The sequence below is a fragment of the Ornithodoros turicata genome, chromosome 6 (genome assembly GCF_037126465.1).
Source record: "Ornithodoros turicata isolate Travis chromosome 6, ASM3712646v1, whole genome shotgun sequence".
NCBI classification, from domain to species: Eukaryota; Metazoa; Arthropoda; class Arachnida; order Ixodida; family Argasidae; genus Ornithodoros; species Ornithodoros turicata.
The window spans coordinates 13,972,580-13,989,729 of NC_088206.1; the positions used below are offsets into that span (position 1 = coordinate 13,972,580).

The following is a 17,150-nucleotide window of genomic DNA, read 5'->3' on the forward strand; positions in this document are numbered from 1 at the left end:
CTGGATTACGAGTCCACGCAATTTTGAATTCCATTCTTTCATTTCTTTGAATTCCATTTGCGTGCTTTTCGACTTCAACCCCTTCAGCACGCTTATCAAGAGCGACAGCACCCTGCACAACGAAGAGCATCCACTCGGTGTCGAGTGTACTGTATATCCGGCTTGGGAATGTACACTAACCGGCCCGTCTGCAGTGTGCAGTTCTTGCCAGTCAGCGCGCAATTTCTGCACGTGTTCCAAATGGCGCGCGAAGGTAAAAGAGAGGGAGAGAGAGAATGTAAGCGTGTACGTTTCAACTGCTGGCCATATTTAGTCTTATTCTGGAGATAATGGGTGAGTTTACGACGCGACACTCGCCGATGTAGATTTGGGGAGGGAAATTATTGCCTAAGGCTGGGGTGAGCTCAGCCGCAGGCTGCGAATTCACGTGAACGTCGACATGGCGTATATCGCCGATCATTAGCGCACGCTCACCAGGTAACATCACACTTATAAACAGAAGCCATTGCCACACCATTTTTGCCCCCCCCCCCCCCCCCGATCTCTGGTCACAGGTGTGATGTTATCTGGTCGAGTGCACTACTATAGGGCACGATCGAGCTCGGCGACGATACGCCGTGTCGACCTTAACGTGAGTTCGTAGCAGGCACGCGACTGAGCTCATGCCTTATCAGATGATTCTGGTCGTGAGTTTCGCGACTCGGAAGACGGCACGGCAGTGACATGCACATGATTTTCATCTTTGGGGGTGGGGGGTGTCGGCACTTCGTAGTGGGGATGGGGCAGTGACGTGCAAGTTACTACAAAAAAGGAACTAAGTTACAGATAGTCCGCAAAAATAGTAACTGAGTTAGAGTTACTGTTTTCGAAATCTAACTGTATTACAGCTACAGTTACCACGTTCAAGTAACTTACACTTACTTTACAGTTACCTTCTAAGAAGAAGAAAAAATCGAATAAATATAACCCTCAAGCAGTTTGTTTTTGCATTTGTGCCGGGCCTATAGCGTACTTGTACCGCGTTATAAGCGGAGGATATGTGACAAAATTCGTGGGATTCCTGGTTGGGAAAAACGCCGGGCAACTGACGCGCGGTAAATATTGACTAGGATGGGGGCTGGAATTTCTCCAGCACACCCGCTACACGCTCCCCAACGATCCTGCAACCCCCCCCCCCTTCCAAAAGGAACACTTCTAAGATGATGGAAAAATTGCAGGAAGGGGGTGAAAAAAAGCTTAGAGAACGGCAGATATGAGCGTCACCCCCACCTACATTACACCAGCACCTCCCGAGGTGAAGATCCCTGGGTGGGAAGGGGGGTGACACTTGTGGGCTGGCTATTCCAATGCATCTCTATACATACAATGCATTTGTATCGAAAAATAGGAGCGGTACGTCTTTTAAAAATCTGTCGAGAAGGTCTTTGTTAGGGGGGCAAGGATTATCCCAGCTCTCCCACCACCCGAAGATCTCACATAACCTCTCTCTCTCTCTTTCCCTCACACACACACATACACAAAAGAACTGATAAAAAACAAACCTGCCAAAATGGAGAAGAAGACTCCAAAAAGCCAGCACACACGGGTGCCCCACACCCACCCCACCCCCGTGCCTTCCCACTTCACCTACTCCCGTTTCGTCTAATGCTTTTTAGCGGATTATCTCGCAATCCCTTAGGAAGTTCACCAACTTCCAACTCAAGGGGGGTCCCATTTGGCCTAATGTATGCTGCAGACAGTCCCACTTCGCCTACTGATCCGTGTCACGTGATGAAAGAAGGCGTGCTGCCAAAAGTCACTTTCGCATCCTCACGTAACTTGACAACCTCGTTGGTTTTATTGAAGCATGGAATTGCGTTAATTGCATTTTTTAGTACTTCCTGAAAAGTAAATGCGAGAAATTTGTTAATCTTTCTCGGGAAGTCAAAAGTTAATCACGCATCTCCACATAACAACTTTATCCCTTTGCTAGTTCTATTCAAGCGTGCTGCCAAAAGTCACTTTACCCGTTATATTTCGTATCTGTGTGCTAAGCCAATGGGGTCTGTCACAGGTCACGTGCACATGGCCACGTCACGACCATCTGGTTGGTCACGGCGTACCCTTCGCCATGCCTTCGTGTTCCCTCCGCTCTTTTCACGAGTGGAGTTTTCTTTCTTTCTTTCTTTTTTTTTTTTTGAAGTGAGTAGAAATCCAAACTTCTGCCTCTTTTTTTTTTTTCCAGTCCCAGTCCAATTCTCTTGGCCGCACGAAAAACCTGTGTCCCTGCTAGTGATTTTGCAAAGTGGTAGCAGGTGCATTTCCGTGTTCAGTCTGTATAGCAACTTATCCCTTTTTTACGTTAAACATTCATCTATCAATCCATTCATGAACCAACGAAAACGTTTTACTCGATAATAATCGATTTATTTTATTATTAGTGGTATCGCACACACCTTCGTTTGCAAATGTCAAGGGTCCTTGTTTCGGGCGACGTAAAGGCTGTCGTCGGACGAGCGCATTCATTTCTTGCAGACGTCACTATCGGGGCGGGACATGTAAGTAATGCACACTTGTCGACAGTCCCGTTTTGCCTAACGCCAGTCACCCCTCCCGCCTTTTTAATCCGATAATCCGGATTAGGCGAAATGGGAATAGGCGAAATGGGATGTAACCCCCACCCCGGACACACACCGCAATGGCACTTCATCCACACCCCCTTTGACGAAAATCCTGCGTAAGTCCCTAAGGGAGGGAGGCGGTGGGTGCAAAAAAAAAAGCAAAAGAAACCCTGTCTATCTGTTTAAGAATCGAGTTTATCTACCCTGGGGAATGATACAATGATACAAGGCAGCCGGTGACACTTCAGATTGAGAGGTGCTTCGGCGCCGGGCTGAATACCCGATGAAATTCCTTTTCGCGCAAGATGGCTTGCCAGTTGTCCGGGCACCTAGCTTCTTGCCGCGTGAAGTCACTAATTACGTAACAAGATGGCGTGCAGACAACCCTGACATCATGGGCGTACCGAAAGGAGTGCAATTAGGGAGGCCGTGCCCCCCACCCCCTCAATGGAGCTTCAAGATCACTTATGAAAATTGTGCACTCTTTTTCATAGGTCGGCGCTGATTTTTCTAAAATTTCATAAGAAGAATTTCAGAACACCCGCACTTCCCCCCCTCCCCCCTTCGAAGAAAATCCTGGGAACACCCATGAGCCCGTGAACATCCTGACATCAATGACATCATGTCATTGTCAATGACATCAATGAGGAAGGCAGATAGGAACAACGTACATCTTGCCCCATTTAACTTTTCAGCGCTTCATATGTTCCAGATGTCTGCAGCAAAATTTCTAGCTTATGGATTGAATAAAGCCCAGAGCAGGGGCACAGAATGACATGTCCGAGTGCAAGAAAAATCGTCCCCGGAAAAAATGTCGCCCCGGAAAAAAAAATGTCCCCGCAAGAAAAGTATCAAGAAAAGTAGTTTTTGTCAAACGGCGTAGCGTTGCGCGCGTGCGTGCGCAACGCTGGGGGGAGTTCCACTACCCCAGGGTACATTTTTTCGGCATCTCAACATATACAGAGTAACGGGCCACTTGACTTCGTATGTGACAAGATTTCCCTCGCTGTGTCGGCTGCAGTAAAAATACTCGCTCTCTGGCGTTTCACGACGACCTCTGGCATGTCGCGATACTATTGACTGCGTGAAGTACGGCTTGTGTAAGATCGGGCGAAACGGATAAGATTCTGAGTCATGCTTCTCTGCGAATGGTACAGGTCGATACGGGACGGGCTTGCTGAACGCTGATGTACTCGTCCGCGGTTTGCTCGGCCTGTCGAGTGTTGCAGAAGGTGAGATCAGTGAGAGGATAGAAATCGTTGGGTCGGATCTCGGTTTTGTCCGAGGTAATTTTGGGCTTCCCCGGTCACAGATAAGATTTCTGAGAACGGTGTGTGTGAGAGAGAGAGGAGGAGGAGGAAAGAACGCGTTTTTATCGTGAAAGAAGTCACGAGAGCATTAATAGGACGCAATGCTCCAGTACTATACTATAAAATGCAATGTATGCAGAGGGAATATGACCGAATGCAGTGTAAACAATTCCTCTATTTCCCATGCAATATCATCCTTCTTCATAACCTCAAATATTTTTTTTAAAATCCGCGTTAGCGCCGCGAGGCAACTATGGCTATGAGCGGCGTATAGATGTGGACAGATGGAGAGAGAGTACAGCTGGAAGGAATGGGGGAACAGGGGGGGTAGCTAGTATGCGTCATGGGCCGACTTCAGGGGGAACTGTGCCGACATTCGTCTGGAAAGACTATCGGAAGACCTAGGAGAAACCCCGGGTAGCGCAGCCGGTGCGGAGATTCGAACCCGCGTGACCTCCCAAACTCAGCGTGGAAAGAGACCAGTATGCCACGGAATAGGGGCTATTCGTATAACTGGTTACCTAATTTATTTAATCGGTTAAATGTCGCCGATCGGCAATTCGGACGCAGAATCCATTCGAGAAAATATTCTCTCTCCTTTCTTTGTCGGTTCATCCTCGAAATAGTAGTATACCCAACGGTCATAGAGTGAATCCTGACAGGATTGTCCTTAGTTTCGATAAAAAGCTATTTTTATCGGTTCGGCTCCTGGAAACGTGACCATTATCTCGCTTTGCAAATAGCTTTTGGTACCGTGCGCTTTCTCTGATATAGGACTGCGGAACTGACGAGGTTGACGCTTTACGAACACCGCGTGTAGAGGAAATGGCTCGGGAACACGAAACGGAAACGGGACGGCGTTCGAGGGGTTCCAAAATGGAAGCGAAAAGGATTTATTTATTTATTTATTTATTCTTGTACCTCAAGGGCCCAGGGGCATTACATGTGATTGATTGAGAAATAAAAATAGATGCTAGACCCAACAAAGTCAGTCCAGGCTACTCCAGAACTCGTGAATAGTAAAGAAAACAAAACCCAACCTCGAGAGAGGCGTAAAAGAAGGAAAAACAAACAACGATCTCAAGATGACCAAGGGGTGAAAAGAAAAGAAAATGGGGCACTTACTTACTACACAGGCATTAGCGAATGTGAAGTATGGCCCTAATCGATTAATTGGTCTCATTGCGAATCAGCATGGAAGTTTGCTCTCTGACAAAGAGTTATTAATTACAGGTATTCGTTAATTGTTCAGTAAGTGATTACTTGTCACTCGGTTACATCCCGAGAGAGTTGCGGACCCGCTAACCGGATGCCCTGGTCAACTGTAATAATAGAGAGTTTTAGTATATCGTATACGCTATATCGCCTTTGCGTACGTAAGAGATATGGTGGTTCTGCGCACGCCCACAGCAGATCACGAACACGATGGGATACCTAAGGGTCCCTTCGTGTTCCCTGGTCTCGAGGTTTTACATTATGTATGTTTAAACACATTTTCCTTTACAGTTGGTACATTGTTGTCTACTTGTGAAGTAACATGCAGTTGCACAGCACTGATCACTATTTATTGCCAGCTCATTTCTTCATTACTTGTGGATAACATCCAGCAATTCAATTCTGAAACCTTGTAAGCACTCCCGTCAGCAGCGTCGCGAGACCTATCCCTGTTTACAAACAAATGACGTCAGATGGTACAACAGCGCCGCCAACTTGGTAGACTGGAACTATTATAGCAAAAAATCAATAGGTCACAAGAAAGCCACGCTTAAATGGGGCTTCTCACATTGTAAGATATTTTTGCAATTATTTACATATTATTAGTTGTATGGCCTTGTTCTGCTCCATTCTACCGGCACGCCCTATCTTTTCGGTAGCTCTTTCTAAAGATGGCTACTGGGCTGTTCCATCTTCAGGAGCCTGAAGGGCACGAGTTTCTCTCGGAGTGCCCGTGGTGTCTCTACACAAAGCAAGCGCGAACTAAGTCGTAATAACAAGCCACAATTCCGCGCATTATTACGACATTGACTTTCAGACGTCGCAACTCTTGGGGTGCCTTTGTTGTCTTTGTGCCATTAAACATATAATCAATCAATCAATCTTGGGGTGAAGCCTTCTTTTCTTTCGGCGGTGGACTGGGACCGCGAATGAAGACACGAAAGCGACGTGAAGGAATATGGCTTTGTGAAGCATCGGTGCTCTCCGCCCGCGCCGTTTCCGTTTCACTATGTCTACCAACGTCAGGATTACGTCACTGTGACGTTTCTTCGGTAGAGGTCTATTATGTTTCCGAGGCTGTCATGTTCGTCGTGCCCCTGCTGCAGCTGCCGACCGATAAAACGCAGTTCAGCAACAAACCTTTCACACTCATTTGGTTTCTTCTTGGCTGGGAGGGTGAAGGTTGGGGAAGTGGAGTGACAAACTGCGTCTCACTAACAAGGTACATCTAGAGAAGCTTGGGGAAAGGCGTAACATGCGGTGACGAAAAGGATGTCGCAGGTGGTGACGTGCGTTAGAGTCAATCCCGAGGGGCAAACAGAATCAGTGCGGGACTCTGTCATCGTGTTCTCAAGAATTGACCGTGCTGTCTAGACTGCTATTAGATGTGAGCAGGAGGGGTGGGGTGGGGTGGGGGGGGACACATATGAAAATTTCCAGATGGATAGAAAACGTTATGACTGAAATGGGACGCAATCTGGGAAACCATGGGAGAAAACATGGGTTTGGATGTGGCAATTAAACGCACAAGAACATGCACAGTGTAGAGGTCGACGTTCAAGACCATCGGATGGGCAGCGTTTATATATGCAAAGTACCTTAATGTACTTAATGTACTTTTTAGAATATAATTACATGTACGTATATCTCCTATTTAAATATATAGTCGGGGCAAACGTGTTTTGAGTATTTGTTTGCTTAAATACTTCAGGTGTACAGCTCCCGTCAACCTTAATAATAACACTGGAAAAAAATGTGGTCTCGTTCCCTAGCGCGATTACAGCAACACTTTGGGGCCCATAATGAGATCTTAATTGAATAAACTTATTTTGTTTGTTTAACGCAACGATTTTGTTCACTTAATATTCCCCCAGTTCCCCCAGGATGGCTGTTATCGCGCTCGGAAGTGAAACCGATTTTTTCCCCCCATCGTTATTATTAAGGTTGACGGGCGCTTTACATACGTCCGAACGCGCACGTTTCAAAATTTCACAGCTGCATGTATTGCCGTGGCCGAGGTGTTGCCCGGTTACTACCGGTTGCTAACCTGGCTTGGAACATTATAGTACAATAATAATAATAATGGTACCGTGATGTTACACGTACGGTTTGCCTGCAAAGTGTGGCGACCACGACCTACTAGATTATAACGACCATGTCAGGCGCACCCCTTCTACGCGCCGCATTTTCGGAAGGTAGCGGTGGCGCTTCTAATCGTCCCAGTTATTGCTTCCTCAACTTCTACAATACTTTGTACTTCAGCTTACCTTAGTATTTCTGTACAAGCGGTGGACGTTCCACAGATGTTTCATTCTGAGGTTCATTATCATCATCATTCTGCGCGTTTTCATAGGGGCTGTCGGGGTTGTCGCTGTCGTCTGCTACGGTGGTCGTACACACGCTTCTGCGCGTTCAGAATTCAAATTTCCATCGTCCAATCGTGTTGTGCCGATCAGTAGCGCCCCTGGCGGATCGTGCGGACAGGCTCCTGATAGGGTTTTCTGATTGTGACATGGTCGTTATAATCTAGTAGGTCGTGGTGGCGACATGTTGCGCGTGCCGCAGGGTAGGACTGCGGATAATTTGGACCACCTGGGGTTCTTTTGACGTGCGCCGGAAATCTCCGACACACGGTGCTGGAAGCTATGTTTACCCTCCCCCACATTGCTACCAACGATCTTGAGCTCAGCAAGCCAGCACGTTACCGACTGAGCTATACCGAGGACGGTACATTATAGAACATTTTTAGAAATTTGGTTTCCTGCCTACGTGGATACTGCGCTTCTGTCATCAGTCGAACGGCATCAATGTTATATAGGTTTCGCGAACCAACATTATCTGATCAAACAGGAGCTGCAGGGACGACAAAATCGTTTGATCATTCAAATCACCACGATGAGGGAATGCTGTTGCTTTGAATACCAGTACAAACAATTACTCAGTCCACATTGATCTTAGCTCATTCGATGGATTTATGAAAGTATTTAGACACATGTCGGCACACGGTTCCCTTAGAAGTCTGCCCAGGATGCACATTCCCCACGGAGCATTAGTCGTGACGTTGCCCTCCTCTGTGAGGCCGACAACGGCGAGCGCTTTCACCACTTCCACCACCGTGCACCACCGTTTAGGGTATTTAAATAATGTATTTGCATTTTCTATTTAAATATTGCATTGACAAAGCATTTATGGCAAGTATTTACATACATATGTAAGTAAAGTATATTGTAGTTGTATTTAAATGCAACAAAAATTTATGACGTCACACGTAAGTGGAATAGCGTGCCTCTCTCTCTCTCTCTCGATCCCCCCCCCCCCCAGAAAGGTTGTATGTTAGGAGTTCCTTGAGAAATGAGTATAAGTTCCCTCCAAAAGTACTTTGAGTTATTAAATACTCACTTTTGAGAGTATTTGTAATATTTTTGTATTTAAGATTTTGTACGCACCACTATTTTTTGCTATGTATACAAGTCTGAGGCTAAATCAACAAGATAGTTGTTCGTGCCACGGTGTAGCGCTCTGCTGAATGATGCTAAACAGTGAGCTGTAGGTCGGTCTCATCATGGTGGGCCCTATTCACAGTCCATCACATCGCGCATTACATCAGAGCCGTGACCGACACCCACTTTAAAACCCGTCATTGGAATTGAACCTCATAATATCGCATCTCTCCGTGACGATATCTCGCAGCTGAATGATGCTGAACAGTGAGCCATAGGTCGGCACTTTTCTAGAAGTGCATTCAACATCACATCATGGTGGGACTTACTCACAGTCCATTATATCACATCAAAACCACAACCCATCATTCGACTTCCACATTAAAACCCATCATATGCAATCAACTTCAGCATCACATCACATTACATCATAGACCATCGTTCAACTTCACCGTCATACATAACCATTATCCACGATGCAGGGATTTCCCTACACCCCCCTCAGGGGGGGTGTACACCCTCCCTGCATTTTTGCAACACCCCCCCTGAAATTTCTCAGGTAACCCCACCCAGCTCGGCCACCAACACGTTCTGGGGGTGAGTCCAGCGCAGCGAATTACATCCTGTACGATCAAACTTTGGCTGTACCACATTCATGCACATGATCGTACCATGCATTTCTCCAAAATCATTTGAAAGTGACTGTTCAATGCATATATTCCGCGCATATACGAGCAAAAATGCGTGCGGGCACGCAAACTCAATGTGGATCATCAAGAACCATTTGCGCCCAACTCAATCGAGCGAAGTATTCTGCTTTTTTCGTCTAAGGTTTTCATCGTTGGTTGCTAGGTGTTCATTGAGCTTCGTGAGACAATGTGCTAGGCTTTTTCCTTTGCCGGTCGTGTGATTATGCATCTTAATGTTGAAATGCCGTTCATAATGAATCTGTATTATACTGTACTGTGTTCTAATGTAATAACATGTACGAATAAACCGGGAAAGCTGTGCAGATATGTCACCATTGTGCCACGATTCTTTCCGTGTCTATGAAAAATTCCGTAAGTGGAACCTTCACCAAGCACCCCCCCCCTTGAAAGCTCGCCCCCCCCCCCCCCCCCCAGCAGTGAATTTCTGGGGAAATCACTGCCACGATGTGATTGTGAATGATGTCCATAATGGCCATCGTGGGTGAATTTGCCGACCCAGTGAGCTCAACTGCTGCGACATTGTCGAGTCATATAGTCATTACTTCAAACATGTCTTGAGGTGACGTGGAGGACGGAGCCTTCGCCTCTTGTGAGGATCGCTAAAAATGGGGAGCGTGTGTCAATACCAACTCAGCGATAGCGTCTGACACTTTCCGCGTTGTCATTGCCATGCACGCCCTTATCACTGTGACGGCGTATAACTGGGCGACCTATGGTCCATCCTGGGTAAAAGAGAGATTACGCGCAACGGCATTTCGGATGGTATGAAGCCGCTGACGTTTTCAGCTGATCACGTGAGCAGAACGAGGTGAACGAATCTTTGCGCAACGAAAGAAAAAAGGGAAAAACAAAGCCCGGTGGGGGGTGGGGTGGGGGTGGGGGGGGGGGGATTGAGTAGATTTCAGGACAGTACTGGTAGAATATTGCACAAGCGCTCATACACAGGGTTGTTAAAGTTACTTTTCAAAAGTAACTAAGTTACAGTTACTCAGCTTCAAAAGTAATTAAGTTGCAGTTAGAGTTACTGACAGGAAAAAATAATGAGATAGAGTTACAAATACCTCGGAAAAGTATCCGATTGTGGGTAGAGTTACTTTTTGCAATTCTGTACGCAGACCATACCTTTCGCCTTTGGCTCATAATAGGTGTCACTCTAGAGCCACAGAGACCAGAGACATCCCTTCTTGTGTAATCATACGTAATTGCAGGCAAAACACTGAAAGGAACGCCTAAACTGGGCGTAACCGAGACAGGTGAGACGCTTAGAAACTTCGTCTTCGGCTCACAGCGGAGACATTTCAGCTCAAGATTCCCGTTCTCCTTCGTTCCGATGACTTTAAAGTGCTCTCGATATTGTGGCCACGGTACCTCTGACAGAACGGAGGCAACTTTGCTCAGGCTGCTCGTAATTACAGCCTCGCAGACGGCGTCCGCGCCCGAGGTGGCGTCGACGCCTTCAAACCAGGGGTCGGAACCGGAACTGAACCGTAACCGCAAACCGCAAAAAAAAAAAAACGTTATTTTTTGCCGAACCGAACCCGAACCGAACCGTAAACATTTTTTCTCCCTCCTTGAACGAACCGGAACTGAACCGCAAAAATATGATTCGGTAACCGGTTCGCGAGACGGTAAAAACGTCTATACCTTCTCACTCGTCTACCACGCATAAGCTCCCTGCATCGCTCGGAATCTTGCCGAATTCATAGAACAGACAAAGAAATAAACCAAGGAGTGGTGAGTCCATGCACCTCCTACAGCCTCACCTCCAATTTCCAAAAGGTTCACGACATCCCTGTAGATTTTTGTAACTTGAGGTGTAAAAAAAGGTGTGCTACAAGACAGCTATATTCTGTATTAGTGCCTCGGCGGCTTCCTTTCATTCAGCACCGCAGTGTGAAGGCGGCGTAAATTTTCATAGTTCACAGTGACATCCACAAGCGACGCAGACCTCTAGCGACGAAGGGAAACAGGCTGCGACGTGTGGTCCAGAGAATGGAGGAAGGGAACACAGGAGCGGCCTCCCCCACTATTTTCAGCGGGGAGCGTGCTGGCCTGCGCATGGGACTCTGAGATGCTCCTGTCTACCACATGACAGCTTTCTTCCTTTTTTCTTGAGAAATTGGCGATAGTCATTTGCAATGAAGTTCAATGGTATGCTGTGCGTCATTTCCCAGCGCTTTTCAGTACGGTAAAGGATAATATTCTGTGAACTGCATGGTTCTCTGTCGAGGGAGTAAGATGTGAGAACGAGGAGCAAGCCGTCGACGGAACCTGGTATTACCTCTCACATGTGATACACTAATTAGCACTCGTTACGAGTTACCGTATGAAAAACGTAACTGAGGTAATATCCAATTTATTCAGCCTGAAATGTAACCCGCAGTTCCTTAGAAAAAAGAACGAGTTACTTCCAAGTTACTTCGGACACAAAATAGCACTACACAGCTGCTGGGCATGTGAGCAGTTGAGTTCAACGCTCAGCTGCCTGCGGAGGAGTGCGACACGCTTTGATCGTTTTCGTTCACGCCCAACAATTCGAACGCTTTGCATCTTATAGTCCCTGTGGGTGCATAATGGTTCAGCTTCATTTCAATGGCAGCGGCTCTTACTTCCTGAGTAGATTACAATCATTGATTAGATACCACGTTTTATAGCCTAAAATGCCTTGAAAGAACCGGAGAGAAAGGAAGAAAATAAGTGTACGTGAGTGAAAAAAGAATTAAAAGTAACTTGTAACTTAGTTTAAGTTACTCTGATAAAGTTACCTGAAAAAGAAACGAGTCCCTCTGAAAGTTATAACGGCCTAAAAGTACCGAGTTAAGTTACAAGTAGGGTTCCGGGTTTTATTTCTAGGCTTCACCGATGTATATTTTTCGAAGTTTATTGGTATTTCGGAGAACGAAGTTTTTCCGAATGTATGATTTACAGCTCAGTTAATATCCGAAATTTGAAGAAAACTTGACGGCGCACGCACGGTTGTGCAACGAAAACGCTACACAAAAGAGACACGGGCTTAAAAATACATTTCGTGTATCGCACACTGAAGTGTTCCACAATTCCAAATGCACCCTTTCCGTATACTGTAGTCACCGGATTTCCCCAGAAATTCACTACTTGGGGGGGTCATGCTTGGTGATGGTTCCACTTACGGAATTTTTCTTAGAATCGTGGCACAATGGTGACATATCTGCACAGCTTTCCCGGTTTATTTGTACATGTTATTACTTTAGAACACAGTACATTAGAATAGAGATTCATTGTGAACGGCATTTCAACATTAAGATGCATAATCACACGACCGACAAAGATAAGAGACTACCATCTTGTCAATGAACACCTAGCAATCAACGGTGAAAACCTTAGAATACCTCGCTTGGTTGAGTTGGGCGCAAATGGCTCTTGATGATCCACATTGAGTTTGCGTGCCCGCACGCATTTTTGCTCGTACATACGCGCAATATATGCATTGCACAGTCACTTTCAAATGATTTTGGACAAATGCATGGTACGATCATCTGAATGACTGTGGTCCTACAGCCCAAGTTTGACAGCACAGGATGTAATTCGCTGCGCCGGACTCACTACCAGAACGTGTTGGTGGCCGAGCTGGGTGGAGTCACCTGAGAAATTTCAGGGGGGGGGGGGGTGTTGCAAAAATGCAGGGAGGGTGTACACCCCCCCTGAGGGGGGTGTAGGGAAATCTCTGGTGCTTACATACGACAAGCTCTACATTGAGATCTCGAGACGATGTGAGCTCCTCGAAATCAGAGTACTCCTTGACGTAGTCTCAGTGGAGCTTTCTTTTGCGTCCCATCTTCCCCTCAGCACTGCAACTAGTTGCCCTTCCAATAAGATCACTCCGTATGACCTCGGTTCGATGCTCATTTTAGTGCTTAGGTCACGGGTAGGACAAGGAAGTCGGGAAACATCCTGGGGAAAAACCCTGGCTGTGAATCCTCAAAGTGGCCAGTATGACCGCAAAAGAAAACGCTAGGTCGCGGAGACCATTATCATGTTCCGGCGGGGACGGTATCCGAGGACAGAAGAATCCCAGGACACAAAAGGAGGCCAAGAACAATAACACGGTTTAAAAAGAAAGAAAAACATCTGTCGAATTGCTTAAAATTTTACCGGGCTATGTGTTTTTCGGATAAATCCGACAACCCGGAACTCTAGTACAAGTCACTAACAAAAGAAACTTAGTTACAGTAGCGATTTACCTCGAGCTCTGCTGATTTACAGCAGACGTAAACCGGTTCGAACCGATAAATACCGGTTCAAACCGTTATTTTGGCTGTGCTGAACCCGAACCGAACCGATAACCTTGAACCGAAACTTGAACCGAACCCCCCAAAAAGAACGGTTCCGAGCCCTGCTTCAAACTCGGCCATTCTCTTCACTACCGCCAAGGCCGCCAAGAGAGTGGCGAGGAACAAGGAATGTCACGTGCGAGTGCGAGGGCGTGAGCACGTGCAGCAAGGGCGAGGAGGAGTGGAGATCGTGCCTGGTGTCGGCTAGGGAGCCTCGACGGATTGCTGCAGCTTCTCACGCGCATGGGGGATCCCTAGTGTCGGCCACTGATCTCTCTAGTATAGACTGGATCGCACATAGGGTGCTCCACAGCGTGGCCACCGGCCGCCATATTGGTGGGCCCATCGGGCCTCCTCTCCCTCCTTCGCTACGTGGACATAAAGCCAGTATTTGTCTGCTACTACGAATTCAAGAACTCACAAATGATTGCATGCAGCTAACTTGGAACCTGCAGACCTGAATATGTAGACAAAAAGTGCAACACGCTTTCCAGAAAATCAGTATTGAGAAAGATACGGGACCGTTTTGCGCCTTATTTTCAAGTTTTCCCTTCTAGTACGCGGGGGACGTTCAATCACTACTCGCAGATCACGGTTGTTCGTCTTCATGGCCACGACCGCTGAAAGCACGTTCGTGATTGGCTACTGCCGTTGGAAACACGATCCTGATTGGCTGACTATTAGTTGTTGCGTTACATCGACGAGTAAGCAGGCTTTCTCGATCTAGGTGGTGTTGGTAGGGGGAAACCTAATGCTTTGGCGGGGAAGTAGGGAAGTAGCGAAAGCCACCCCACCTTGATCCGCTTGCATGGTGCTTCGCGATTGTCTAAACTTATTTTGGCTTATTCCTCGTGCGTTCTCGACAGGAAAAGAAAACAGAACAGAGAACACACTGTCGCAGTGTTCTTCTCGTCTGCGTTACGCGGACAACGAAAACTGAACAACAATTTGAGGCTTTGTTTGTATCTGTCCCTTTTATGTTGTTCCAGCCTCAGAACATCAGTTTATCTCTTGTTCAATAGACCTCTCCCTGTTTGTAAACAAATGACGTCATAATGTTCGACAGCGCGCTCGAAGCTAGAGGCGAAGAAGGTCGCGCCCGAAAGCCACCTTTTCAGTGACTTTCATCTTTCATTGCCACGGTCTTGATGGGATTACGATGGTCTCCGAAAGGGACGCGACCTTCGGGTCCTACTTTTCTTTCAATAGGAGGCAGCGAACAAATGCCCATTCGTGGAACCCAGCTCTCCCCTTCCGATCTGTTTCGGTTTCAGTCTGTCTACCAACGTCATGATGACGTTTCTCGGGTAGAGGTTTATACCGCTCGGATTTACGTGAAGACGAAGCAGATGTCGACGGATTCGTCTAGCAACCATGGTTGGGTTTTCTCGGCAAGTGGAATCCAATCCGATGTAATCCAAACGAATCCAAAATTACGATAAAGATTTATTTTGACGAGTTCCATCAACCCTTTCACCGCGAAGATGTCAGTGATTTGCGCTGGCCGAGAATTGCTCGCAAACCCCTTTAGGCCGTGTGCAACGGGACCACCTATCATCACGTCGTACGTGCCCGTGGTTGTTGAAGCACCGAAACAGGAACGCATCGCCGCTCCCACGTGTTCCCAAAGCTCAGCGTCTGAATTGACGCCCGAAGACAAGCCCTGGCTCACCGAAGAAGTGAAAGTGGCTATAAAAAAGAAAAATGAACTGTACAAGGTGGCCCGCGAATCCCAGAAGCCCGATGACTGGGCTGCCTTCAAGAAACAACGCTTTGCTATCGGCAAGCTCATACGTGCCACCAAACAGAGCCAACCCCGCAAAGTGCAGGCGGCGAAGTCGACTTTCTACTGCGATCCGTGCGACCGTGCTTTCGTCGATCAAGCCGACTATCACGAACACGTGAGTGGGCATGTTACGTGCGGACGGGAAGGATGTCGCTTCTCTGCATGCGCGAAATTGGTCGAACTTCACGTCAAGTTGCAGCACGACACCGGGCTCATACGTCGAATACCAGCAGAAGGGCCAGAAGATGCTGAAGAGTGGATCAAGCAAAGAAAGGCGAGATACCCCACGCTGAGAAATATAGCGGCCAAGAAAGCTCAGCAGCAAGAGATGAAGTCGAGAAGAGAGGTTTTGGACACGAAGACCTGGAAGAAGAGGGGTAACAGGTTTCAAAGGAGAAGACGTAAGAAAGGAAAGAACAACAAGCAGCAACACCCAATCGAGAGAGTGAAAGACACAAAGCTTGAAAAGGTACACACAAAATGTGAAAAAGCTCCAGAAGCCGATTGGATGAACTGCGAAGATGCCGGCGATTTCAAGCCCGAAGTGTCGGAAAAAGTTGACGAAAAAGAAGAGGGGGAAATTACAGGTTCCGACTCTGAGGACCCTGTAACTGTCGCTCAAGCAAAAGGAGCCGAAGTGAAAAAAGAGATTGAGGTACCGAGCGTGTTGAAGTCTCTTATCGATTGTTACGGGAGTTCCTCGGAGGACGAAACCCCCGAAGTGAGAGTCCCGGCCCCGCCAGCAGCCGCAACTGTCGAACAGCCAAAAGAGTCATCCTTGCCAGAGGAACCAACAAAAGCTTCGAATAAGGTGCAGCACCAGGGTCAAAAACGCAAGCAACAGAATGCACCAAGACCGTGTCACACGAATAAGAAACGACTGACGCTTTTGGAGAAACTGCTTGCGAATGAGATGCGGCACGAGCGCAACATCTTGCTTCAGTGTGTTCATTTTGTGGTTAAAAACAAGTTTTTCGAGGACAGTGAATGTCACTCGCCGAAAGAAGAGCCAATCGCAGATTTGTCCCAGCACGACAGTCGTGAAGAAAACTGTGAAACAGCCCTCTCTGTTCTGTCTACTGATGGCATAAAGACCTAATGTGTGAAAACAAAAACGACTTATGCTATTTTGTGTTCCGTAAAAGTACACAGGACATTGCAGTTCAAAGACAGTATGAAGCTTCCATTAGGCAAACAAAGTCTGGTTACCATGGACTGCCAAATTGTGAAGCTAGGATAAATTTTCAAACAGTTGGATATATAGGATCAAATGGATGTGTTTCATGTTTATGTGTTATGTTTCAACAGAAGTAGATATGAATGAGACACTCATCTGTATGGTGACTTCGTTGGAGCCCGAACGTTGAAGTGTTGAAGCACTAACTCTCAAAGTCAAGTGCTGTGCTTTCGGCCAGTATAACTTTTTTTCCAGCTAAGCATCCAAAGAGAAATATATGCTTCCTGCTTGTTCTGCAGCAGGTTGAATCAGTATTAAACAGCATTTTGTCAGTTTGTCTCGCTCCTGTTAAGGCAGTTGACTGTGTTGGCTAAATGACGTGCGTGGGAGAGGGAAAGCGAGGGCAAATCTTCTCCCCTATGTGAAGTTCCCGTAGAATCCCTCCCGCAATATTTTTCTGGCTACGTTACTGTCTACATACCTCACAATGTATCATTGGAGAATGTTGTTTGTCTTTATGATGAGCGAGCTTGACATTCATTTGCAGATTCATTTTATTAATTCATAATTAATTTTGTTATCTTGGAGGGAAGTATGATAAA

The 17,150-nt window shown here is 46.8% G+C and overlaps 1 protein-coding gene and 1 long non-coding RNA gene across 3 annotated transcripts in view; both read left to right on the top strand.

Moving 5' to 3' along the window:
- The window catches only part of LOC135399185 (uncharacterized), a 54,887-nt gene that overhangs the window by 11,699 nt on the left and 26,038 nt on the right, over positions 1-17,150 (top strand). The window lies entirely within an intron of this gene.
- LOC135399184 (FMR1-interacting protein NUFIP1-like) lies at positions 14,971-16,883 on the top strand. The gene has a single exon (XM_064630952.1). It carries the CDS (start codon positions 15,070-15,072, stop codon positions 16,468-16,470), a length of 1,401 nt encoding a protein of 466 aa, XP_064487022.1. The 5' UTR covers positions 14,971-15,069; the 3' UTR covers positions 16,471-16,883.